General features: G+C 41.4%; 1 protein-coding gene across 2 annotated transcripts in view; it reads right to left on the bottom strand.

Annotated features, from left to right (window-relative positions):
• Positions 1-27,437, bottom strand: part of RASGEF1A (RasGEF domain family member 1A) — a 51,275-nt gene that overhangs the window by 8,328 nt on the left and 15,510 nt on the right. Inside the window, exons 1-6 of one of the 2 annotated variants that reach the window (XM_041475457.1) lie at positions 18,556-18,647; positions 16,020-16,199; positions 9,610-9,738; positions 4,095-4,232; positions 569-790; positions 213-287 (exon numbers count right to left, since the gene is read on the bottom strand). In XM_041475457.1, coding sequence (XP_041331391.1) covers positions 213-287; positions 569-790; positions 4,095-4,232; positions 9,610-9,738; positions 16,020-16,199; positions 18,556-18,561 — 750 coding nt within the window. In that variant the 5' untranslated portion in view covers positions 18,562-18,647. Of the gene's footprint in view, positions 1-212; positions 288-568; positions 791-4,094; positions 4,233-9,609; positions 9,739-16,019; positions 16,200-18,555; positions 18,648-27,437 lie in introns of those variants that run through there. The other variant, XM_041475446.1, reaches the window with a different exon arrangement.

The raw sequence follows: 27,437 nt of genomic DNA, 5'->3' as shown, positions 1-27,437 counted from the left end.
CTCCTGTATCATGATAAAGTCAAAGCTCACCAAAGGATAAACTTCCTTTTCATATCTTGACAAAATCATGTTGTACGTGTTTTAAGGCATGAGCTTGAACAAGCTTAGGAAATGTCAGTCTTTCTTGCACAGGGTGTACTCAAATTATGGAGTTATTATTCTTTACTCTGGTTCATCTATGTTTCTTTTTCCCTCTGTACACCTTTTTGTACCTTGTGATTATCCAGGGAGTCCATGTGGCTGACAATCTGCATCAGATCCTCTGGATAAATGTTGCTCACCCTTTCCTGCGTTTGGAGAGAGGAGAGATTGTCATTGTACAGACAAACAGAGAGTTCTGTGAAAAAAAATCAAAGTTAGGAGAACATTTAGGTAACTTTATCTTCCTAGAGTGTAGATGTGTGAGGTGCTTTTATCAGTGTACCTAACTGGTCTTGTTCATTACTTGACTTGGTATTTTTTTATTAAAACACTGGAGGCTCTCAGCGAAGCCATAGCCAAATTCACATTGGTGAGCACGTTAATATTCAGTAAATAGAAAACAAGACTCCACCCCAGTCAGTCTCACCAGTTCGATGTAGGTCAGCTGCTGTGCCAGGATCAGAGGGTCACAGCACACACTCAGGATGTCCTTCTGAGTTGACTGGGGCTTGGTTTTGAGGATGGTGCCCTTGTCAGTGACAGGCTGACGGAATTTCTCTCTGATTTCCTGGTACTGGCTCCGTGCAGAGAGGGCCATCAGGAGATTCTGTGTCATCTGGCTAATGATCTTTTTCACTGTTCCATTTTCCTAAGCAGAAGGGAGAAACAACAACTGCTGAAAACCTTTAGCTATTGCAGACATGGATCACCAGAGAATTTCTGCCTGGGAAAATAAATGCCTATTATCCATTTTCTTTCATCTTTTCTGAGCTGATCATTCTGTGACAAATGACCTTGTCCTAAATACCCACACAACTCCACAATGACACTGTTCTGCCTGCCTGCCTTCCCAGCTCTGCTTTGCTTGGCTGGCTGGTCTGCTCCTTTGGGTAGTGCCCCATTTCCAAGGCATCCGTGTCAGCAGCTGGAGTGGGCATGTGAAAGGTGCTGCAGCTGCTGGCACAAGGCTCCCTGGAACCTCTGGGCACTAAGGGCCAAAAGCTCTCACTCTGATCAGACCCACTGATGAATCCAGTCTGTCTAGCCCAAGCAGAATCCAGGGAATTCACATAATGTCCAGGAATATACCCCTAAAATATCCTAACTTAGCTTTGAACAGCTACGGCATCCAAATATTTATATAAGAGCACAATATACATCATGTTCTCAGACAACTAAAATGCCTTTCCTGTTTATTGTGTGCAGATTTTAAACATAAGATTTGTAAGGATTCATTGAAAGGTAAAGCCACAGGAACACAATCCATCTGCTCAGTGTTTTGAAAGTTAAGGTGATTTTTTTTTCTGCCATTGTGTCCTATAGACATTTCTCTGAGGTCACCCCCAAAGAGCTAACTTGATTGCTTTCCTACTCCTCCATCCTGTCTGATACTGCTTTAAGTGACCCAGGTTTCTCCTGCTGCTGGGAAAATTAATTCAACCAGACAATCCTTTTCCTCACAGAATCGTTCTTGCTTTCATGCAAATTACTTTTCTTGAAGTTAACCACAAGGTTCACTTCTGCCAGTCCTCACTAGACAGAGCTGCAATGAATCTGTGACCATTCAATGGAGCCACTACTGTGCAGTGATGACTGAAATTATGCAGCAGATGTGAGAGATGACTACCAAATACTTGTATATTGCCTGTTATAATTAAGCAATAATGGTGTCAGAATGGTGCTTTACAAGGCAATAATCTGACTCCCAAGTGAAATCAAATGAAAAACTGAAGGCAGTGTAGCTCATCTTGAGGCTGGATTACTGCTGAACAGCAGCTGTCTGGAGTCATTTCTGATACTGTGCTACAAGTGTTCAGAAATGCCAAGGGAGCCTGGTGGAGGGGACTAAAACAAAGCAGAATTCTCCTCTCTTATGCTGAGCTTTCCACTGTGAATGGTTTGCCTTCAGCCACTGTGCCTGACTTGCCCACGTGCCTGGGAGGAAGGAGACTTGATGTCAGGATTGCAGAAAATGACACTTGAAGATAGTTTAGAGTATTGCAGATATTATGTAAAATTGAGGAAAGAAACTCAGACATGAAAAGCTATGGCTTACTTAAGCTATTATGAATTTATTAGCATCTTAATGCTTAGAAAAATGTCCTTAAGAGTTTTAGCAGTTTCCTTTCATTACTAGTTTTACCCTAATTTTTACCTACAACTTTGGAAGGTAAGTCAATGACTGTACAATGATTTGTAGTTGTTTGAGTTAATTTTTACTAACTCTGGGGTGCAATCCTGGCTGCAGCTTTAGTTGTTTGGTATGCTGCTATCACCAGAACAACACCTGACTGCTTTGTGTGAGTTCTCAGTTGACTTTCTACCTTTATGAATGAAGAATAGTGTCCTAAGGGGATTTGAAAAAGCTTTAAAATACAAAATAAACCCCCAACCTTTACCGTAATTCCATGCTGAAGCATAATTCAATGTGCTAACAAACACTTAGAGTGAGAGCTGCTTTTTGTCAGTGTCAAATTAGTATTTCCTAGGGGTCAGATGAAGCATAGCTCTCCACTGATGAACCTTGATTGGTAGCCTTGTTAAGGGGGTAAATGAGGTGGTGCTGTAATTAATGGATGCCATCAGATGCCTCAGACACCACAGCAAGGAGCCATTCCACGAAGATGGGTTTTTCTCAAATGACCATTATTCATACATAAAAGTGGGAAGGAAAAGGCAGAAAGAAAGAGCACAACTTTCTCGTTCAAAGTAACAGACAAATTAAATACTAAGATAGAGATGCTAAATAAACCTCTGCCAAGTCCCCTTTCACAGAGCTGTCTCTGCCAACATCCACCCCTTGGCCCTTGTCTGCAAAGAGAAGAGAAGGCTATAGTCCTGTTTCCTCTTCCCCTCCTCCTGAGGCACTGACATTCTCATCCAGCACCCACGTAAACATCTTTGCTGATGCAACAAAACCAAAGAACTTCCTTCACCTCACTCTGCTGTCCTCTCCCTGATCCATGTCCTGCTGTCAGACCTGTTGTTCTTCATTTTCTCTCTACCTGAATCAACAAAAGCACATAATACAACTGTCTTCCCGGTTCCTCCTAATTGTTCTCAAAAATATCTTGAAGCTGTGGGTTTAAAAACAATAAGAAGCTTCTACTTCTACATAAATAAGACTTCACATTTGTACAAGCACTTTACAACTAATTCTCTTGCAGTTCTTGGCTATACTCTTCCTTCTGTCTATTGCTGTTAACAGTGAATTTCTCAATGAACAAAAAGTGAGTGTTGGGAAAGAGCCAAAACTAACCAAAAAACCCCAAGAACCCCCCTTTCCCTGGCCCCCTTGCCCCCCTCCAAAAAATTAACACCCCTTGTTTTATTCCAATTCACTTTACCTGTTTGCTGTAGAAGGTTTTTCCAAGGCCTAGTTTTCTCCACAGGCTAGAAGCTCAGAGCTGTTAAGACTGGTGATGGACTAGCTAGCAGAGCTCAAAGACAACTTGCTTTGTGGAAATACTGTGCCTGTCACCTGAAACATTGCCGTAAACCAGCCGCTTTTTAGAAACAGGGAATAAGGTGCTAAAAAATAAACACCTTCACCTTGGCCAAGAGTACAGTGATACAACCAGCTGGTGTGTCTTGCAGAACTTAGACGTGCCGAGTGGCGACAGTGTACAAAGGATGGTATGTAATTCATTATTAAATCCTCTTGAGCCATTCTAGTTACTGTTCTTTCTCCTTCTGCACCACAGTCATTTTTCTTACTGCCAGCACTATTTTCTCTCTTCTTCTTACGTGTGGTGATTAGATGTAGACAGTTCCTGCTAATGGACCATTAAGTCCATCAGGCAGCCCATGTCCTGTGGTTACCCTGACAACTTAGCAACTGCTGCTGTAGTTCATGTGGGAGACACTGCCTGCAGGATTGTACGGAACATGGCACAGCTCATCTAACAGTTGACAAATACTGCTTTAGCACTTAACTTTTTTTTCCTTCCTACCTCATCACATTGTGTGATCCTGTGAGCAATCTCCTTCAACTCTTTCATGGATTTTTCATCTTGGAAATCATAGGGGAAAGTTTCAGTCCATTCCTTCAGGAGCTGAATGATTTTGGCAGCGAAGGATTTTAGTTTTGCCTAGAAAGAAGCAATGAGTTGATCACCAACCGTAGACCTGTTTGACTGCAGATTAAATGGCTGATAAAGGTTCACAGAAATCTAGACACCCTTGAAAAAACTTTGCATTAATAGTAGATGATGGCGACAAAAAAAGAACACATTTAACTGTGCACTAGATTCCTAAATAGTATCATTTATCCTCCTTTCATGGTGATGTCTCTTACCAAACACTGTGAAGACATTTTCAAGGTGAGTTGTATAAAACCAGGAAGATGACAGAACAGTTCAAGTGACTTATTTAACTGAAGTCCATGGGGTTTAAGCTGATTTCTGCCACCTGAGGCAGCAGTACTGTAGTGTTTGAATTCAGATGTGTACAAACCACAGTACTCTACTGAGTGTTCATGAGAAACGTTCACAAAGATATTTCAGTTCTATAGAATTTATCAGAGCACCCAGACTGAGCTGTATAGTAAATAAATGAATGACAGGAAAGACGTGTGTGTTCTCTCCATGACGCCTAAATCAAAACAGACTTTGACAATAAAAGGTATTGGCTTTTGTTCAAAAAGCTATCAACCACAGAAAGGGCAGAGAGAGTATTTTTCTATATTTTTTTTGGTTGCCTGTGAATCTTCTAAGGTTTTTCATCAGTTATGACCTGAATTGGGTGCCAATTACTCCCCTCTCTGTTGCATCCGTGGACAGCAGCATCAGTACATCCAAGGGAGCAGTCTTGTAAAATTGGGAATGTGAGTGCCAAGAACACTTGTAATGAACAAGAAGAATCAAATCTTAATTTAGGTTATATTTATCCTCCTACCCAGCTTGTGATGCACTGAGGAAAAGCAGAAAGCTTTGTTTGTGCTCCCTCCCCAGTCGTGTAAGTGCAGAGGTCCCTGAAGGCAGCAGCTCCCTCTCCCCAGGCACAGCACAGCCCTTTGGGGACAGGAGGGCACTCAGCATGGCAGTGTCACCTCAGGAAACTGCTCTAAGTCAGAGAGAACACCTCCAAATGCTGGTAGCAGCTTCTGCCAAAACAGCATCTCAGCATGGTATGTCCCAGTTTATCTAATCAAAACCAAAGGTCAATGAAATTAAGCTGGTTTTGTTTTGCCTTTTTTTTTTAATATCTCACCATTGTATAGTCAGTCAATGATATTAATAATCATTGATAAGAACTTAAACCATGCACCCTTGAATCCTCAATCTGACAGCCAGTGTTCCTTGTAAGTCTAGAGGGAATTCTTGTTTTTGTTTTTTTAAGACCTGCAAACTGCTATCTGCTAGCATGCATTTCCTACCTGTTTTTATTGACAGCATTTAATTGATGCTGCTAATGAGATAAACACAGAATAGCTGCACAGGGAGTGTGAAACCAAAACATCCCCATTCTTTTTGCCAGCAGTGGGCATTCCTGCAAAGCAGTGTCTGTCAGTGCCCCTCGTGTGGAGCTTCAAGCTATTTCTCAACAGTGTGGGACAGAGTTCCAGATTATAGCTGCCTGTACTCCAAACTCCCACTGTCATCTGCCTTGGGGAAAAGACAATTTATAGTCATTTGCCAGGAAATGAATGGAGCCTGGCATTACTAAAAGAATAATCTGTAGGCGGTGATGGACGATTAATTAGCCGGGGAGTGCACTTCCATTCAATTAAAGTGAACAGGTATGTGCCAACTCCACTTTTGTTTACCAAAAGCTGCTGCAGAACTGTTTTTTAGTATAAATCATCTTGACTATCCTTTCTTTGTAATTTTTGGAACTGAAAAAGGAGTGGTGAGGGCAGAAACATTTCAAAATCTCACCTTAAGCCATGGCAAGCATCTCCATATGAACACTCAGTTCATAAAGAATTTATGGGTTGTCTAGACTGACCCCAGCAGCTGAAGAGACTATATCAGTGATAGCTGATGCCTTTTTATTGCTGGTGTGTGTAAGATTGCTCCTTAAAGACCAGGAGCCCACTGAAGAGGTAGCATTAGCGGTCATGATCTGAAGTAGGTGCAGTGTAACACCAGCCTGCATGTCATCAGTTTGTTTAGGCACTGATACAGAAGGGAAAGGTTTCAAGGAGAAAAATGAAGCTTTGTACTTGTAGTAATCAGCCAAATTACCCCAAATTATACTCCATGTACAGCTTAAAACACAGTGATTTATGAACACTGACTTCCCATCTCTTGTATCTATTTTTGAGTTGTTATGGTTTGCCCTCTTCACGTGGCAAGCCAGGCATGTTGCAAGACAAACTGCACTTGTCACGTTTAAAAAAGCTTAGTGTTTCATCAGCTGCTTTTTAACACTCATGAAAACAAGGTGTACACTTTCTGAGAGCAATGCTGGAAGGGCTCAGTGCAGCAGAGCAGGGGATTTCTGTTTTGATGGAGCCCAGAGCAGCGTGACAGGCTTGGTGCATGTGGTAACCCAGATGGAAACCTCACAGATCTGTGGGCAGCAGCACAGTTTCCTTTCTGTCATGGCTGCAGTAAACCTACCAACCTACTTTTCTCCAGTCCTGCTCCAGACATGAGCCTCCCCTTGTGAGGCCTGACAGAGTTCTTTGGAGTCCATGGGAATACTTCTCCCATAAACAGCTCTTTGAGAAGAGGAATAACTCTATTAATTTAAGTGTTCTGTGGATTGACCCTGTTCTGCACAAGACAAGACAGGACTGAAAAACAACTCCCAATTAGAAAGGAGGGCAATAGGAAAGATTTAATGGCAATGACCTGGTTATAGATATTTTTTCATTTTTAAAAAGGAGGACTTACTGGCAAAAAACCCCAGAGGAAACAGTAAATTTTGAAGGGATTATATATTCCAAGACAGGCAAAACAAACTTAATAGAAACTAACTTCTATGTTCTCTTTTTATTTCTTCTTTAACTTGAGATATATAAAATACTCAAGCTGCAGAAAAAAATGTACCACAGGTGTAACAACAGGGGTTTTTTCCACTCAATAATACCATACAAGATTTTTCACTGATAATCTTGTTTGAGACTTTCCAATCTCTAATGCACCTATGGAGAGTTAAATTTTTTCCTTTATGGTCAATCTTAACTACTGACTTCTATGTTATAATTGAGGTCTTAAACTGTGAAGTTCTTGCTTTTTATGAGTAGTTAAAAGGACTCTAAGCAGACCTCTAAGCAGACTCCAAGACACCCCAGAGCGATTTTCTTTGCAATCCACTTTTTCTGGGTCGTATTTCTGTAGAACTCTTTGGCTAGTCAGTAATGTCAAAACCAACAGAATGACAAGTATTGTGGTGTGTAACCTCAAAACCTGGTTTCTTGCCACTGTTCAGCTCACATGCTATCCAGGCACCAAGCTGTCCAGCTTATCTTAAGCGATTTGCATAAGCAAACTCCATCAGAGATGAACAGAGATACTTTAACTGCTTTTGTCAGCTATTTCCTGCTCTGCAGCCATTTAATTAGAAGGTGCTGGTAGCTGATGATACCTTAATGGATTATGACTGTGAATACTTGAGAGTATCTTGAGTTTGTATGCTGTATGTGAAATGAGATTTTATTTGTGTCCATGTAGAAAAACAAATGTTTGCAAGTGCTTGTGGCCAAACTATTCTGTAAAACACACAGGTGTTGGCAGTAGAGGGCAATAAAGCAGTAATTTGAGAGGAATGTCAGAAGTTCATGTAGTATTTTCCAAGAAATTTGTGTTTAGAAGGCAGGAAAAATTTGCAGCTTATATTAAGGAGGTAGGAAGGGATTAAGGGCATAACAGAAAGAGCAGCCAGAAAAGCATGTAAATTAAAGCCACCTCCCAGAAGTGATTTATTGTCACCCTGCCGTTTGCTGGGTTTCCTGTAGGCCCATGTCCAAGGTGCCAGCAGAAGGTGTAAGAGGGTGGGTGTTTGCAATACAAGCTGCTCTGTTTGACATCAGGATGTAATGCTATTTCATTTCTATTAGGAAGCCAGGACTTTTTAAAAAGTCTGCTGAGAAGCCACACTAATACTACTTTACAATTAGCATTGTATCTCTAAACAGCCAGCTGATTTGGTTCCCAGACAGGGCTTTCATTTGAAAATCTCTGAAGGGCATTGTTACTCACTAAAGTCTCATCTTACATCCCATGCATTTTAAATCCAAGTATTTCACAGATGTATTTGGACACTTTCTACTCACTGCTGTCTTTCCCTATGTAAGTCTACAGCTCAGATTGACTCATTCTGTATTTCAGATGGTGCTGCCACCTTTTAGAGGTTCCCATCTCTGTTGTTTAGTTACATGTTGCTGGGGAACCATTACAACTTAGACAGCAGAGTTTGCTCAGTCACGAATTAAGTTTGGCAGTGGTGCTAGGGACAATTATCACCCCTGAGTACAAAACTGGGTGCAGTGGTTCTGGCACCTTTCATCCCTGACCTTTGGTTTCCCCAGCACCTACAGGATGAGCTATGCAGATATCTGGAGAGCAGATCAGGGGACTGACCTGGATGAAAGTCATTTTTCACCACGGTTAGTTTGTCCTGTGGAGCAATTTTGTGACATTCATAAGAGGATGCACGTCAGGAATAGTATGGGAGGAAAAGCACTTAGGTCAGTATTGCTGTTAAAAACTCTTTATTGACAAACCAGAGTTGCCTTTTGTGCTCTTCACTCAGAGTGCTGGTACACTAAGGAGAAAACAAAACAGGACTACTAAAGTGCTGAACATTAGGAATGGAAGCTGTAATGTCTCATCAGAGAAGAAAGGTCCCAAAACATGCCCAGGATTTGAACAATTTAGGTCTTTACTTGTTAGGACCATCCTGTTTCTGTCACTCTTATTTGCTGTCCAGCTTGGACTTTTCTGGAACTCCAATTTCAAACGACTGAAAAAGTCTTTCAATACACACTTTACAAATGGTGACACTTAGATGGATGTAAGTTTGGTTTAACTGATTTTAATAAAACATTTTAAATAAGTTCATCCCTTAATTTTTGCAACTGTTAAACTGAGTTAAATACTGGGTTAAAACACCCCAACAATAACCTGTAGCAGAGGTTATTGTTAACTCTAATAGGATGGTGAGGCTGACTGGAGAAAGGGATTTTCTTGAATCTGATTTTCCTTACTTGGTGAAAGCTCGAAAGTGCAAACCAGCTGCTGGGCAGCTTTCATGGCACACACACACTGCTCCAGTGCACTGCTCCACTGACCTGCAGCTGACTGCTAAGGCAGGACATGACCTCCAGCAAATGTGGCCAGCAAATGAAGCAAAGATACTTCAAAGAACAAGATCCAAATACAAGTGCATCCAGCAACATATGCCAGTTACAATTTTATATTATTCTTTATCAGTCTATTTAGCTTTACAATGAGAAGGAGAGAGTGGAAAATAAATTACAGCACCACAAGTAACTGAGGAATGTAATGGTCCATTTACCTTTTCTGCCTCAGTCCCCACTTCCAGCTGCTGCTTCTGTTTAATGCAGATCTGCCCCACTTTAGCCAGGAGCTCGTGTGGGTGAATGAAGACTCTTGAGCTCAGTAGGAAAGTGAAGATGTAAGTTCTCTGTGGAAGGATTAAAAAGAAAAACAACAAGTTGAAAAGCTTTAGCAAAACTGATGTGTCTTCCTTGGAAAAACTAATCTGTAAACTATGAATGTAATTTTCCTTCATTTAAAATTTCTATAATTTTTCTTGTCTCCAGAGAAATGCAGGTCCTTTCCAGCTCTGTTGAAAGGAAATGCTATAGGCTTCAAGGCTGTTAACTGTGGGGTTTTCCAATTATCAAATGGTTTCCTTTTAAAATGCCAGACTCAGTGTGCCTAATTAGTCATCACTTACCAAAGCCACAAATGAAATACATCTAATGAAGGGTGTTATGACTCTTAAACACCACTATTTAATGCTGCTTTGTTTCTTTAAGAGTGATTGTTTCTCACTGAGCTGCAGAAAACTGCTTCATGTATATTCCAAACCACAGCTGTAATTTCTTCATGTAGGGGGATTTTCATTCCTTTCTCACCACAATCACTGACAAAAGGTTTCACTTTGTTTGAGGGCACAGGACAATATGTTAGTTTTAAGCTTGACTTTATTCATCTGGGGCTTGTTTCAGAGTCTTTTGAATATGAACACTGCTAATAAATACTAACAAATAATGCTAATAAATACCAACAATGAGGATGTTTGATTAGAAAGAACAACTCCATTGTAATTTAAAAGCTGTGATGCACTGTGATGCACTCTGGACAAGTATCCATTGTACCATATTTTGGATCATTTAACTGAAGTGAGGGTGATTTTTTTGTCCTAGTCTTGGTCCAGGGCTTGAAGCTGGGCTTATGCATTGGACTGTAATTGCCTGACTAATGACAGTAGCATCTCATAAGTACTTCATTTTTCCCTCAGGCTTTGTGGTAAAATTTGGAGTCGGGAAATTACAGGGGATCTCCTTGACATTGTATTTCAATTAACCTTTGTTATGTTTGAAATGTTCACTGTTACTTTTACCACCTTTTAGTAATGTGACTGCAGGACACAGCCAAGTGCATTTAAATAGTACACGTGAGCTTGTACCACCTTGGGGTGGGCAAGTGAATTAAGACAGTTAAAATCTTAGGACAGTTGTCTAAAATATGGTATCTCTACTATCTGCTACCAAATTCTGCTGTTTGCAGTTGCTAGAACAAGCTTATAATTAAACAAAAATGGTATCTTTATGACCCCAAAGTGGTTATGTGGTATCTATCTTTAATCAGAGTAAAATGTGCTATTAATGAAAAATGTTTTCACTTCTCTAGTACTCAGCATGCCCTGTAATACAAATTTAGCACTAACCACCACATATCAGGGAAAAAGGAATTTTTAAAAAACAAAATAAATAACACTAACCAAAAGTCACAGTGTTCTGGGAGTGAGTGAAAAGTGTAATAGATTAAACATATATCTAAACATACAACTCTGTCCTGAGCTTCTGAAGGAAGCTAATGAAAGTACAGAATGTACAGCATGATACAGCAGAGGCATTTAAAATGCTCATTCTGATTTGAAGATGTTATTTGTTCTGGGGTTCATGTATTACATTAGGAACAACATAAATTCTGTGCAATCAAAACCAGAGCTCAGTTGTAGTCTTTGCCTTGTCTGTTGTTTATGGATGGAGGAAGAGCGGAGGTGAAGGGCTGACGGGATGGACAGTGTGGGTCAGGCTCCTGAGTGCTTCCACGGATGCCTACAGAAGAAGCCCCTTGGGGCCATCTCCCAGTCCAGCTCTTGGTGTCCTTGAGCAGCTGGGCAGGGCAATGACAGGACACTGACAGCAAGGCCTCCCTCCCTAATGGCACGGTTGCAAACATCCTCCACAAGAGTACGTATGGAAATCTAAGAAATTAGGCTTCTGTTTGATATGTCATGTCTCTGCAGAACTCCAGAGGTACTTTTTACATTTACAGTGACAAAAACCTGAAGATCAATTCTATAAAATCCTGTGGTAGGGCATTTGATGTGTAATGGCCACTAAAATTAGGCTGAAAAGCTAACCTGGTTCACAAAAGGAGACTTGGTTGTGTTAGGGGACAATATATCAGATCCTATTCCTGTGCTTCCGAGAGTGATTCCTAAAGGACGTGTTCCCTACTCAGAATGAAAACAACAGAAAGAACTGTGTCGGGTTGTGAGATTTGGGGTGTGTGTTTGTGTCTTTAACTATGCTTGCTTATCCTCTGTTTCACTTTCTGTCTATCTCATGGGTTCACTGTTGTCCCTGAACTTAAAACTGTGAGTCTGGGCTATGTGGAACAGGAATTTAGCTGTTGGGTGAGTCAGCTGTCACTGGGTTGTATGAAATTTTTATTTGCACCGAAGACTTGAAGCAGCCCTCACTTTTTACTGTATTTTGCATTCGAGAGATGAGATGGGTGGGGAGGAAAAAAAAAAAAGGACATGATATTTTGATCCCTTCCCCACATTCTTGCTTTGGGAGTTGAGAGGGCCTGTCTGAAAGATGTCAGTAGCAGGGAACCACAACTTCAGCCACACTGCCCTGGCAGTGACCTTTGCTCTGATAAGCTGGACACATTCTTTTAAGCAAATATGTAATTTTGCTTCTCACAGTAATTCTAGAGTTGGTCTCCTTGGTGGAAGCATGTGTGATGTGGCACAGTGTTTATCCAAAGTGAGTCTCAGAAAGGGCCACTCAGCCACTCACAGCATCATTTTCCTGCTGTCACACAGGAAGAAAAGTGTCACATGACCTGTGCTTTTATTTGGTTTCTTTGATAATGTTTTATAGGATGTTCATAAAAGTTTTGAACTGGCAAGAAGCAGGAAGATACAATGTGTACTTTCCATTTTAGGCTTGCTGATGTGTCTCTGTAATCAGTAATAGCCGTACTGGACCCATACAATGCCTTTTCAGGCAATATCAAACTTTTGGGTTTCAGAAACAAGTTATCATTCCTTCTGGAATCCATCTGCTCTATTTTTATTCCATTTTTTAAAGTCATTTAACTGGAACTAGGTTCATTACTTTGGAAAACAAAATTGTTCCATTGTGGTCAATCAAGACATGCTGGTTCACACCATACTGGTATCAAATTGAGGGGTTTTGATACTTTTATTACTGACACAGACAAGGACTACAATTAATCAAACTAAAAATGACAGCAGTACTGACCCCCCCATTTCCTTGCCTCTCTGCTACTAGCCAGTCCTTATCCAATAAAGAAATTTCAGACTGAACTAAGCCATGCATTTCAGCTTAGGTCTCAGGGGTTAGGAAGACAGTTGTTTTGGACAGTAAAAATTTCATACTAATGTCATATGCCTTAGCAAGATCAAGGATTTATGTGATTTGCTGCTGTACACAGGCTAAATGTTATAACAGTGTAAAAACCTACAGTTTCTCAGGCAGTCCTCTAGCCATGAAGAGGATGGTCTGGAGAAGGAAATTTAGCTCTGAAGCTAGCTAGTTTGATAAAGAATGATTAAAAAAATGCTTCCATAAGCTATAAGAGTGAAAGCTAAGCTCCATTTATCCTAAAAGTGACAGGTATTTGGGAGGGGAGACAAGGAAAAAAAAATCCTTTCTGCAGTTGGGAGAATGTAAGTAGACACAAAAGGGGCTTGTGCTTTGCAAGAGAATAAGAAGCCAGATTCCTTTAGTGCCTAAAGTTGTTGCTAAGAGATGAGCTGAATTATATTAAAAAAAAGAAGAGCGTGAGTGCACAAGACTAAAGAAGGAATTGTTACTCTCTGACCCAAGAATGCACTGATGACTTCTCGAGGCAGGGAAAAAAATACAATTTCTCTGTGTGCACTCACTGCTCATTCTGGAACTTTGTGTTTGTGAAATATTTTCTTCAAATATTTTCTTGCTTGGGCACAAGGGTTGCAGACTGGTACATTCCATTCCTAACCTCCTGAACTCCTCTGTCTCATGAGCATACACTTCCCGATGTGCAGAGCAAGTCCCTGCACACAAACAAGACCCAGAAGAGCAGCACACCAATGCAGGCGCTTATCTTTCCTGTCCTCCCTTGCCTGTCTCGTGCTCTGCCAACGCGGCAAACACGTTTTTGTTCTGCCTCCGTAACCAGCACAGAAAGATACTGTGTGTTTGCTCTCTCCCCCACTCCCTTTTTCTCTGTCCAGAAGGTTTCTGTGATCAACGTGCACGAAGGCAGCAATGCCTTCAGAGCACTGTGCTCAGATGTAGCGATCAGAAAACTCGGATGGGTACTGCAACTTAGAACTGTGTCACTCTGAAACTCGGGTAACCTCTGCTCTAATACTGCCACCAGCTTCTCTTGGTGATACCTTGCTGCCTTTCTTTGGATGAGTAGCCAGAGAGTTAAGACTAAGAGGTTTTGATACTTCTCTCTTGAACATACAGGACTGGCTACTCTTCTGACAGGATATCAGCTTAAATGGCTACCACTAACCCTCTGTGGCAACTCCCCTAAAACCACAAATGAGCATGAAATGAAGTATAAACATGTAACTGAAGGGAAATAGAAAACTCATGTTTGAAGACAACTCAAATACAGCTTCTTCTTTATGTTGCTCAGAGCTCATTTGTCTACTCATTTTATAATTAATCCTTTCCCCTAAATTGGGTGATCTGGTTTAACTAAAGGTATATGTTGTGCTGCAGAGATGAATTTGGTTTAATGCTGTTATCCATCTCTCTTTCCCTGGAGTTACCCTTGACTGCTTCTGTTAGATGCTCAGCTGTGAACTTGCTGTCTATTTAAGCTACAGCTTGCAGGGTGGGGTCCGTGGCTTCTTGGCTTGTAATGCACTCTTGCATGGGATATGAAGGGAAAGCACCATGGAAACTAGCAGCTTTCCAGTGTAAGGGGTCTACCTTACTTTCTGGAACCATTTTCAGAGTAGCTGTGTTATAAATAGATTTTATGTTGCAAGGTACAATAAGAGATGTGCATTAGCAGCTACTTAAAAAACTTTGCTACACTTCTGAAATGCAAGTAGCAAGTAACAAGATTGCTGTATCACACCAAAGAGAAGGAACAGACTCCTTGGATTATCCTAAAGCTATTCATTCATCCACTGTTATACCACACCAGCTCTACCCACTAGTTTCTTCTGTGCATCTGTTCTACAATATGTATTTGGGGGTGTGGAATGGAGATTTAATGTCTAACAAATCCCTCTGAGTCTTAGGATTTGGTACTGGCAGCACAATTGTATGTTAGCCATATTTAAATATAAGGTTTAGGATTACCTTTGAACTGGAATAGTAAACCATGCTTGTTTTGCTTTTTTAATCCTATACTGATGATTGATGGCAATTCTGCACATTCCCGCTGAACTCTCACATGGAGAGTCCCTTTTTGTGGATGATGGTTGTGAGGATGTGTGGTGTTATTTGTGGGACCTTGGAGGAACTTTACTGTGATTTAAATGCGACCACAATAAAACATTCTACACAAATTAGACTGAGAAACATAAAAGATATAGCATGGTCCACTACAATAAACATTAAGTTTGACATACAAGTTAATAGTGACTGCAGTTTCCTGCTCCCTTTTTAGTTTTTCAAAGTGCTGGGATACTTCTGTAATAGCTGCTGCTTTTTCAGAGCTCAAATAGAATATAAGTTATATAGCCTCTCTGATTTTTGGCCACTTGTTTCAATAGTATCTTTCATTAATGAGCACAAAGAGTAATTTTAAGTGATAAAGTGGTATCTTAATATCCTAGGTTCAAATTCTTACTGCATATCCTAGAGTTATATATAGGTAGTATTCACTTTGAGGACTGCACTGAGGATGTTCAGCCAGTTGCAAAATCATTTTCAGGCTCGAGAACATACATTGTTCTCGAGCAATGGCCCATTAAAATGTCTTTAGAAAGAGAATATTTTAATTAAAATCTATTTTGGGTTGTGATTCTTTTTTTCTGATGGCCTAACTAGAATATGCATAGAAAATTAAGGGGAAAAATACTAGAGCTGTTTTCAGGTCTGCTTCCCTAGGTAGGACCTGGTTAGTAGTTAATCTTGGCTGCATTAGAGCTAAAGCAGCTTAGAAGTATGAAAATTCTGTGGCTAATGCTGCTTTTAATTGGTTCTTAAGGCACCCATTTGAATTCAAGATGGCTTTATCTTTCTAACAAGTCCTCTCATTTAGAAACAGAAAATATCCCTATTGAGCAACATCTTTAGTGAATGAATATTGCCAGTAAAATAAATGCATCTTTAGCCTACATCTACATCTTGAATCAGACAAAGGTAGAATTTCATGAGAGAGCACCAATCCAGGTACTAATGCAGTATGGGAGCACTAAACCGTGGGAGAAAAAAATCCCCTTCGGTGGCTACTTACATCTGGGTAATAGTCCATGGTGGGCACCAGGCGCTCTATCAAGGCCTCCAGAGATCCAGAAACAAGGTTCCCATCCTGATAAACAGGGTCCACACATCTCTCTCCCATGTCTGGCTGCACTTGCCCACTACAACTGGAACCAAGCATGCTGGAAAATATTGGCGTCTGGGGCATAGTTTCCTGCAGAAGAGGCAACGAAAGGGAGAGAGGGTTAAGCTTTTTTCCAGGATGTCTTATGTGTGGGTTTACAGAGGCATACATTAAACACAATTACAGATTTGACTGAAGGCAGCCTCAGCATTCAAGCTGAGTTCTGAATCCAGAAAAGCAGTCACACATCTGCAAGCTGGCTTTGGTGTTTGAAATGCACTTTAAACTATGTCTCTAAGGCTGTAGATGCATGAGCTGTAAGAATTTTCCTCACTGCACTTGATTTCTTCCTTCTCCCCAGTTTTTCCCTGGTTCTTTATGCATAAAACTAGACAGAGATGAAAACACAGAATGCTTTCTGAATTTCCAAGATACTGAAGTAGTGCCTTACTGAGCAAACAAACAAATACTACGCCTTAATGTTCCCATTTTTACTCATTTTGAAGTCAGATCTTTGGCCAAAATACTTCACTTGTGATGATAAATCCTTCACCACTTCTGTAGCTAGATGTAATCCAGCTATCAGCACAAGTGCATCTTCTGCATGTAGATACCACTGGAAACAGCAGGGGATATCCTGCCTGATCAAAATTGCCGCGTTTTTTTAAACATGTACATGAAACCAGGAACTGGGTGGAACTGTGACATATACTGTCATACACAAGACTAATTTAAACAGTCTCTTTGGAGATCTTTGCTTAGGATACAAACCTGTTGTTGCAACACAAAAACCACACGAAGGTTTAGGGTTTGCACCTCCCTTCCCTTGGCCACAGTTGTATCACTGTACCGAAGCCTCTGAGTAAACTGTAGGGGGTTTCTTGTTTGTTTTAAATTGGCTGCAGCTTAAATCTATGCAGAAGGCTAAATAAAACATCCTGCTACTGTATGTAAAGGTTGAAAATGCTATTCAGCATCAAAACAGTTCCCCCTGGCTGCTGAAATAGTCAAGACTGTTTAGGAGATCAAGTGCAAAGAAGGCAGCATTAACTCTTGAGCTACTGTCTCATTGTCTCTGAAAGAGACAAGATATTGACACAGTTGAAAAGCACTTATGTAGATGAAAAGGATTAGGCCATTATCGGCACCTTTAACCTGACAGCTGTTTCTAGCTGCGCTCATCTCCCGCACTTAAGTCTTCTCCTGAGCAATTTTTTAATGCAAGGCATATTTTTCCTCTCAAACTCTACAAAGTCAATCATTCATGTTTACAACTGGAGTACAGAACATTTTTCTCCTCTTAGGCACGGATAAATGCTAGGTGCATTGTGAGGAAAAAACACCAGTATTAACAGAACTTGTTTATCAAAGTGACAGATTTACTTGTGTGACGCTGATAAGTAGAGCTGTTTCGTGGCTTCTACCAAAAGACCATTGCATACATACGTGATAAGAGACATAAGGGAAGTGTAATTCCCTGTAAGATAAATATAGTAGCTGTTTAATAGCAACCAGGGAGACCACAAAGAGGAATGGAGTTGTGTCTCAGAAGTTCAGAACACAGAGTCCAATAAAATAGAAAATGCAGCATCTAATGTCATATCAAAAGAAATGAAAAATGACAGTTCTGCACAAAAGTGCATTGAGGTTACTCGGTATTTTACAGATTTATCTGTTAGGCCCGAGCTGTGCAGTACACAACACCGAGAAACGGCTGAAGCTAACGGCTTTGCTATCTGTACTATGTAACCCGCCAGTAATTTGCTTTTTTCCCTTTTAAGGTCCATAGCAATACAGCCCCAAGCTGCTTCTCAGGATGGTCTGGCTGTGATGAGCACTTCTGGCTAACAACTTGAAGTTGCACAGTGCTTTTAAGCGAAGCTAACCATCAAACAAATCCCCAGTGAAACGATGCTTCAGCGGGAAACATACCCCGCTTTCGCCATCAAGCCTTTTAACTCCTTTAAGGCGCTCGTCGTTGCATCAGTTTGGTTTTTAAAGACCCCTCTGGGGCGCAGCCTGCACCGCTCCCCGCCGCCCGGGCTGTCCTGCCGGGGTTGGCTGCCGCATCCAGCGGTGCCACCCCGCTCCCGGGGCCAGCCGCGGGGAGGGCAGGGGGCACAGCCGGGCACAGCGGGGCGCGCTCCGCCGCCGCCATGCCGCCATCCTGGGGCGCTCTGCGCGCTGCCCGCGCCCCCAGCCCCGCTGCTGGGGCGGGGAGCCTGCGGCACAGCCCCGGCAGCACCTGCCGCCCGCCCCGGAGCCGCTCGCCGGCGTCTTCCGCGCGGTGGGACCCGGTGCGGCGCTGGCTCCGCCGCAGGGCAGCTCCGCGCCAAACCCACCCGTGCCTTCCGCGCTTACGGGGGTTCCCGCTCGGCGGCACCCCGCGCTCTGTCCCCCCGAGCCCGCAGGCGGCGGGCGGGCCGGCTCCGGCAGCGGCGCTTACCCTCATCTTCCTGGCGCCGCGCTCCCCCGGCGGCGCGGGCACCGGGCCCCGCGGCTCTGACAGCTCCGAGCGCCCGCCCGCGCCGCCGCTCCCGCCGCGCCTGACGTCACGGCCACCACGGCGCCCCGTTGGCTGAGCGGCGGCGGGGCCCGTTCAAACGGGGCCGCGCGGGGAGGGCGCGCCGGCCGGGGGCTCCCGCGGGGGGAGCCGGGCACCTTTTCTCCTGTGAACATTTCATCCTTCCGATCTTTCCGCTTGGTTTTGTGTGGGATGGCTGGTTCCCCCTCTTCCCCCCCGCCCTTTTTTTTTTTTCTAATTTGTTTGTTTTTTTCCCCTTTTCTGTGTTTTTCCCCCAGATGCGCGTTCTCCAGCTGCCAGCCCACCCGTCTTTCCGCGCTCCGCCCGCTTGTGCCGGTGCGCGGGGAGCGCTCCCGGGGGCGCCCGCGCCGCGGGACGCGCTGCTCCGGGATCGCTCAGGGCCGCCCAGCCCTGCCCGCTGATAATTGTTTTTATTCCTCTCGGTCGGAGTTGTTTCTCTCTTCTAGTTGCCTGAGCCAGTCATCTGATAGCCCTGGGCTTGTCCCAAGCCGTAGGGCTGACGCGGGACCAGCCCCTGTTGTGTCACACACGGGCACGGGTCCTGTCTAGGATCTGATCTCCCGTGGAAAGGCTCTGAGGTGCATCTAGCCTCCCCACAGAGTCCCTCACCTGTACCCAGGAGCAGCTAAGGGCTGCCATCTTTTCAGCCTTTTCCCACAAAAGCAAATCTTTCTCGTCCTGTTCTTCGTTTTACTTGAACTGTCATGGTTTAGTGGTTGCTGCATTGTCTCCGGTCATTATTTAGATTTATTTTTGTTATTCAAATTTTTATTTAATTGCTGTGTTTGAATATGTAGCAGAAGGCTTCTCTAGTTTCCATGGTGATTAATGTAGGAAAAGCCTTTTTGGAAGTAGGTACGCCACTCTAGGTAGGTGGGCACGGCAAACGAATTTGGGCACATGCACATACTCGGGAGTGTAAGGAATAGATTCGTGATGGCTCACAATCTGAGAACAAGCACTGTCATCCATCCTAAACACACATTAATTTTAGAAGGATATGTAGCTACTCATCTTTACAGCTTGCTTACTAAATTCCTTCATGCTTTCCAAATTCTAACAGTTCTGCTATAGAGATTATTTTCCCTATTTAAAATGAGTTTTTCTTTTAAACATCTACTAGAAAAGTCACATTTCTTCTCCCCTTGCCAAGTCTGCTTTGCTGTTAGTCTCAATCCTGTCTCTTAGCTGTACTCCACAGCCTTCAGAGTGTGCAGGTGCTGTAGCAGATCTGTTTATGCAGAGGCTTTGCTCAGTTACAGCCCCCTGCCTGCCTTGGACGCCGAGCAAGTTCCAGGCAGCAGTCCTGAGCTGGAATCCAGCGAGTGGTGTCTGACCTGCTGCACTGCCACGTTACGACCCTACTGTGTAATGGTCAGGTAAATGTAATGGTAACCCACTGGAGGGTGAGGGACAAGTTTTGTCAAGTCTTGTTCAAACATCTTGAACCTCTTTATAAAAAGTTATCAAAAGCAGAAGGTAAGAACTTGTAGGCTATCACTGTATAAGATGATAGTATTTCTTTCTGAATGCTATGAATATCTTTCAATGCCTCATTTAGTATTTATGGCTAAGAGCAACACCAGCAAGCTTGCAAATAAGTATGCATGAAAAACAGGTATTGGATTTCATTCTCTTTCCGTGCTAATCTGTTTTCCAGCCTTACTCAAACATTTGCTGAGACTTTAAGAAAAATATGTCCATTAATCTTAGCAAAACATACCTAGTTAATTGAGCTCTAGTCACAGATTCAATCTGTTGAAAAAACAACCCCTAGTCTTTTGGTTTGTTTGGGGCTTTGTTGGTTTTAGTGACATCAGAAATTAGATCTGTCTTGTCAGTGGAACTAAGAAATGTAGGAATTAAGAAACATTCCAATAAAATTAAGGAAAACTATGCTAGCTAGGCATACTCTCTCTTCTCTGAGCCATGTGTCTATACTGTGGTGTTTTTCCATATTTCTCCATTCAGTAGTCCAGCAGAGTCTGTTTAGGAATTTTTGTATGTATGTAAAGGAGCATATGTGTGTATATTTCTTGTTTATATACATACCTAGATATGTGTATACAAATGTTTGGGGCTGTGTTAGGATAAAAGTTTAGTAAAATATCTTTTCCTTTCCTAGGATACATTTTACTTGGTTTTGGGGACACTGTGTTGTGCAGTCTTGTTGGAAAGGCAGTTTTTACAAATCAGAGGAGCTGAAGGCCTAGATTCAGCTCATACAGCATGTAGCAGATGAATCATGTTATCATTTAATTTCATTTCCCCTTCTGTAAAGTGTGGATGATGACCTTCAGCTATCTATGTTCTGAGTGTCGAAATGTGTTGATACAGAAACTCTCTGAGGTCTAATTGTTTTTGTAGTTATGTAAGTTCTGTTCCTCAGCAAATTGCTTGCATTTTGAAGATGTTTCCATCAGGCATTGCCTCATGTCACTGGTGGGTGGACCCCAGAGCAAGTTTAATCAGCAGCAGAGCCTGTACTCGTTCTGTAGCTTGCTTTTGAGGCAACACTGCTGTGGTTCATTTGAGCTGGTCAGAGCAGCATCTTGCTGCAGAGTGAGTCAGCAGCAGCCACGCCGTGACTGTCTCAACCTTCAAGGTTGCTTCAGCCTCTCACGCTGCCTAACATCACCCTAACACATTCCATTACCTTGTGATTAACGACCTGGATTGACACTTGCAGAATTTGGGTCCTATTCCTGCTTGTGCTGTGGACACTTGACTGACAAATTTTTTTAATCCCACTGCGCCCTCAGAATTCATCTGTGAGATGCTGATAAGGTATTTTCATGCTGTTGCACTTACTATGTACGTTTTTATATTTGGGCAGTAAGCTTTTGCTTTATTGCGTTGGAATACAGTTTCCCAGTACAGTTACATCTCATCTTCAGTGGAAAATTGCTGGTCAATAGCTTGGTAAAAACAAGGAATCTTAGCAAAGAAAAATGGAGAAAATGGAGGAGAGATCATTTTGAAAGTGAAGATTATAAAGAGTCAGGAAAGAAGAAATTTGAGTTTTTTCTACTCATCTCAGATAACATCATTTTGGAAACAACTTGTTCAAGTGTGCCTGTGTGTATATTTAAAATGTAATTGTACTTAAGAAAAGTCAGTCATTACAAATGTCATTAATGCTCATCTGAGGCTATAAAGTCGATTATAAAGGGACTCTCCTAGAAATCCTGTCCTTGGAGCTTTCATTGTCGAGCTACTCGACTCACTCACTTGGTCACCTTGCACACAAGTCTGTTAATAATAAACATTTGGTTTCGTTTAATGGAGTATGTCAACATGCTTTAAAGCCCCAGCATCTGCATTGAAGGAAACAAAGAGGGACAAAGCCACAGAAATTGGTGTTGAAAATGAACCTAATTTTGCATGGCATTGTTCATAGTGTTGATTAAATACTGACATAGAGTTGAGTCTTCATCTGTCCATTCCCACCCTTTTATGCACACAGCAGGATGAGTACAGCACATTGCTTAGGTCTTTGAAGCACTGCTAGGTTTATGCCTAGCCTTGTTTCTAACTTGGAGGGGCAGTCTGAACTGTTCCCCAGAGCTCTTGCAAGTGGCCAGGGTACAGAGGTGACTGTGTGTGCATGTTACATCCTCTTCCACTGGTGCATTATACCCACAGAGCAGTACAGAAACCCTGCTGCATGCCCATCACCCTTACAGATAATAGCACAGTGTTCTGCTTCTTGCCCTTGTGGAAGGCTTTAAGGCACATGCAGCCTGATACTGTCATTTGGAATTCAAAAAAGAATGCTGTATTAAAAATGTGCATTACATTCATGGGTTTTATGGATTGATGGCCTTGGTTGTAGACTGAACCCTGTTATCTGGGCTTGAGACAAGGAATTTGTCCAGGGAATGCCACCCACAACAATGGCCTTAGATAGGGCTTTTACATGGACACATGTTAGTATGCATCATTTGTAAGACTTCATAATTTAAGGAGTAGAATGTAGCTAGAGCTTCAAAGCCTCAAATGGCCATCTTCAAAGAGCATTTGGGTTCTGGTCTTGTTTATAGGGCTGTACAAGTGTTCAAGGTTTCCTTGTTGTACACAAATTTTAAGATTTAAAAGCTGTTCTCAAGCCACTTTTAGATGAATTTGAAGACTTCTAAATTTCAGCGTTTCATGCTGCTGAATAACTTGATGGCACATTAATAACTTGGCAGCAGATGGGAGTGGGAGGAAAGAGTTTCAAATTGTGGTTCTGAACTGAGCAAAGCTTTAGAAGCTTGAAGCAAGGTTGAGCATGCTAGCCAGCAGTCTTTGGTTATTACTGACCATGCCTTTGTCTCCCTCTCTCTGACCTGGGACATGAGGAATCTTTCCACATAATAGTTTTGTCTGAGCTGATGAGTATTGTAGTTTGAAAATGGCATTTTCCATTTAGAAAATGTTTTGCTGAAGGGGTCCTGACCAGCTCTACCCCTTAGGCATCCAGCAATTTTAAGAGCAAACCAAGATGAAAATATAGGAGCAACTTAAGATGTGGTTTGTTGCTATGTCTGTTTTTAGTTCTATCTGAAAAGGGAAACTGGTTGTGAAAACTCTGTTCTGTATCTGTGGAGCAAACTGTGTTTTCACTGGCATAAGGGCAGCTCTGTGACACCACTGAGAATAACTCTTTGCTGGGCAGGGTGAAACAGATTTTTCCCTGATGCTTGGTCCTGTAGCTCCCCCTTGGAGTGAAAGGAAAGGTCCTCCCCAGGATTTAGAGAGGACATGGTGCTAATCCCCAGGTATTTTAGTGTCTCTGCCAAAATAACAGATTTAAAATAACCTGACATGAGCTGCCTGTGTTACTGGTGTGTGGCTGTTAATTAACGACTGAGATTTTAATGGCTATTTTGGCACTGCTGCCAAAGAAATTCCGCTAGTAGTCTGTTTGATTCCTGGTTTTCATAGATACTCTAGTAATAGAAATCTGTAGCTTTTAGGAATTATCTTGCCTGCTGATTATGATTTAAGGTACATTCAGTTGGGAAACAACTGGATCAATCTGCTTTGATTAAATAAAATACAAATAAAAAGGGTTGATAGCTCTGCTTTGCATCAAGGATGTAAAAAGAGATCACTTACGGAAGTCTGAGGACCTCAGCTCGTATAAAGGCAGAGGAGATTTAGTCAGAGAGTGAACTAAAGGAAATATGTCAAACAAAGATGTAGGCTGGGCCTGCTCTGCTTAAAGGACCTGCTAGAACTTGTTATACATAAATGGCAATTTGTGTGTTTTCAGGAGCTGATGGAGCCTTTTTCTTTTTTTTTTTTTTTTTTTTTTTTTAAAGAAAGAGCAGAAAAGACCCAACCCCCCTATTTAACTGCTTTTAATGTTTGTGATTTAGTCTGATTTTGACTCCAGCAAGGAATAACAGAGGCATGTTAATGTAATAGGCACTCCTTATGTTAATTTTATCTCAGGCCTTTTTAAGTTGACTATTTAAAAACAACCGATATTATATTTTAATTGGGCTCAAGGTTGGGTTCAAGATGAATGAGTTCTGAACTTATCCTAGGTAGTGTGTCCTTTACTTGCATCATGCTTGCTGTGACACCAGCAATTCCAAGACACTGCCGCTGAGCAGAAAGGGAAAATCAATTATGCCAAGGAGGAAGCATGTACATACATCAGCAATTTGGTGCCCAGGGGAAGAAAAATCTGCATGTCTGCTGATGTCAATCTTCTTGATATGGTATTTTTGTAAATGCACGTGGGTTGCTATTTCTTTTTAACTAGCTCAACAAAAAATAAGTTTATTTTTAGTGTTATAAGCTTCAGGGCATCACAATTAACATATAAAAATTGCCAGTTTGATTAGTCAACCTTCTGTTTGCTTTAGCAGAAACTATGACAGTGACATTGTTAGCATTCCCACCGGTATTTTGGAAGATTCGTTTTACAAGCAGTTGTGGGATCCATTTTTTCTCCCCCAATTTTCATTCTCTTTGGTTCTACAGATTTTATTTTTGAGCTGATGGAGAGAAGTTCTGGGCTGATGAGCTCATTTGCAGTAACTCACCTGCAGCTGCATCCGTTTAAAAGCATTTCTATTAAACACGTCTTGTCTTAGCTGAATTATTGCAAGTAATTCGGTTCCCATGAACATCTATTGCTTGGACTCCTTTTGCTGACACTGCCAAGAAGTTCATCAGCAGTTTTTGGGGGAGTTTTACAGTAGTCTGAAGTCTACTCATTTTGCAGGGTTCTTAACTGCTGTTGGTTTAATTCTAATGCCTTTATTTAGAATAGAATCAAGGTGTGATAGTCTTAACAATATCTTGAGGAAAATATATGGAGAAGTATTGCAAAAATAGTTAAATATGGTATAATTTTAGCAAGAGGCTGCCATAAAATTATCCATTCAAAATTAAGTTTTAAGGAAGCATTCTGATGAATAACAACAGCTAGTGAACAAATGGATGCACTCCCAAGCTTGTTTAGTTTTGTCTATAAGAACTTTTCTATCACCTACAGTGATTTTTAGCATAGGTTGGGAAGGACTGACACTATCACATCACAAACTGTGTATTGAATCGGTGCTGCATAGTACAGAACAGAGCTTATTGTTTATATATAGGTATGTTTATCCTTTTTTACATATCCTAGGACAGTCTCAGGCTATTCAAGCATAAACTATTGAACCTGAAGCTCTAAAGTAGTATGGCTTTATGTGGTCAAATTTGCACTGGCTTAAGCTGAGGACTGTTCTGCAGGTGAACAAACTCCCTGCTGTAGATACATAGATGTTGAAAGTAAAAAAATAAAAAAAAATAAATTATCTGTGTACTAGTGATATTAAGTGATCAATTACTTAATCTTCTGTTTTGCTAAAACATGTTGACATGAATTAGTCAAAGAATTCACATGACTGAGCTACTTTGACCCAAACCTTGATGAAAGTATCTTTATAAGGACATAAATGTAAATGTACTACAAATAAAAGATTTACTGTCCTCCTGGAGCTTTTATTTTCCCTGTGGTCAAGCTACAATTCAAATAGCTGATGATGAAAAAACAATGTGCTCATTGAACCTGTTTGCTTTGTCATTTAGGGCTGACACTCACCTGAAAGTTGGCCAAGTCTTAGGATAACAAGTTTCAATAATTTCTAATTGTATATTTTTTTTTAGGGGCAGGGGGAGCACTTATATTTTTGTCAGGAGGATATTACTGGATTTTTCACTATTTCTCTGCCTTTTTCAAGTTCATTGTGCCAGAATTAAAAAATCATTTAGGGAGGTGGTTTTATTATTTTACTTAAATTTTACAATTTATATTCTTCTGCCTTCTTACCAGAGGAACAATCAGATGGTGTAAAACAAATACAGTGAATTCAAGAGCCACCTATGTTTTGATGAGTCTGGATTTCAACCCTACAGCTGCTGCTGTGGCATGAAACAGATGTCATGTCAGCCAGCAACTTCAAAGGGGATTCCCTAGGCATGAGCATGTGGGAAATTTAAAACTGATCCTATTTCCCTGGGGAAGCTTGTTCCTTCTGTTGCTCACTTGTGTTCCCCATTAGGCTCTGTTCTCGGGTCTGTGCACACCGTGGGCACAGCCTGGTTCAGTTCAGGTTTAGAGAATTGTGGTAAGATTGTCTGTGGGTGGATTTCTCTGTTTTGAGTTGTTCATTTTGGGGGTTTGTTTGTTTTTGACTTCCTTTTTTCATTTTGTGCAGGGATACCAAAGCTCCCTAAAATCCATGGTCAGTTAGTAAAACATTTTTTTAGACTAGACCTCAGAAGTCTGTGATCTCTCTAGAAATTGGAAAGTGCTGTAGTGGTTGATGCTATTTTCCCTGCATTTCCTACTTTCCTAAATGCCTTTTTTTCTTCAGAGCTAGACAGGGTAGAAGCAGATGCAGATTGTTGATATAGCTGAGGAGAGAAACTGTAGAGATATATGCAGGGTTTGTGGAATGAATAGCTGTCACTAAGACATGGCTGCAATAAATATAATAAAGTACTAAGTGGTGTTCAGAAGTGTGGTCTCCACTTGCCCAGGAAAATACAGTCAACTCTGTTATTTAGTTTTCTCTCTTGAACTTAAACTCTTGAAACAAACAGACAGCACTCTACATACAAACTGTAAAATGTTATGTAAAGATCATATATACACATTGCATAAAAACTAAAATATGTAACAAATATTTCAATTATTTTGGATAGCAAGAATGAAAACAATTAAAAAAATTTAATTTCCCTGCCATCCTGTCCCTCCCTGGTGCTTCTGTGTATCCTGAACTGATAGTTACCTACTGTTTGATATTTGAGCTGGCGGTTTAAAAGTAAAATCTTTCCATGTCTTGGCAGATTTCCTGGCCAGTCTATTCATAATGCCTTTAACTTTCCTAATTATGTGAGATTTTTAGCCAGGTAGTACTCTTACACTTCTTTAAAATGTGTATACATGAAAAAAGCTTCCAAGCCTTGCCCAAATGAAGCTGCTTGAGCATAATGACTTAACAGTGTTGCAGTACTGATTGTTAATTTGGGAATGTTCGCTGAAAAGCACATTGTTTCTCTTGTGTAGGAGACTAGTTCCCTATGAGTATTTTGTAATTTCCTATTTTCTCACTTGTGGCTCCCACAGAATATATGCATGGCAAAGACAAGTAATCCTAAACTTACAAGACATCCCACTGGCAGTTGGTTCAGACCTAATAATACCAACGTAAAAAGTACAGCTTGTTTCACATGAAGTATTGCAAATGCATTAAGTTATTTAAGCAGTTATCTTTGTAAATTCTTTAATAAAA

Source organism: Pyrgilauda ruficollis, unplaced genomic scaffold, assembly GCF_017590135.1.
Source record: "Pyrgilauda ruficollis isolate IOZ18807 unplaced genomic scaffold, ASM1759013v1 scaffold11, whole genome shotgun sequence".
Lineage (NCBI taxonomy): Eukaryota > Metazoa > Chordata > Aves > Passeriformes > Passeridae > Pyrgilauda > Pyrgilauda ruficollis.
This window is presented reverse-complemented; position numbering and strand designations above follow the sequence as displayed.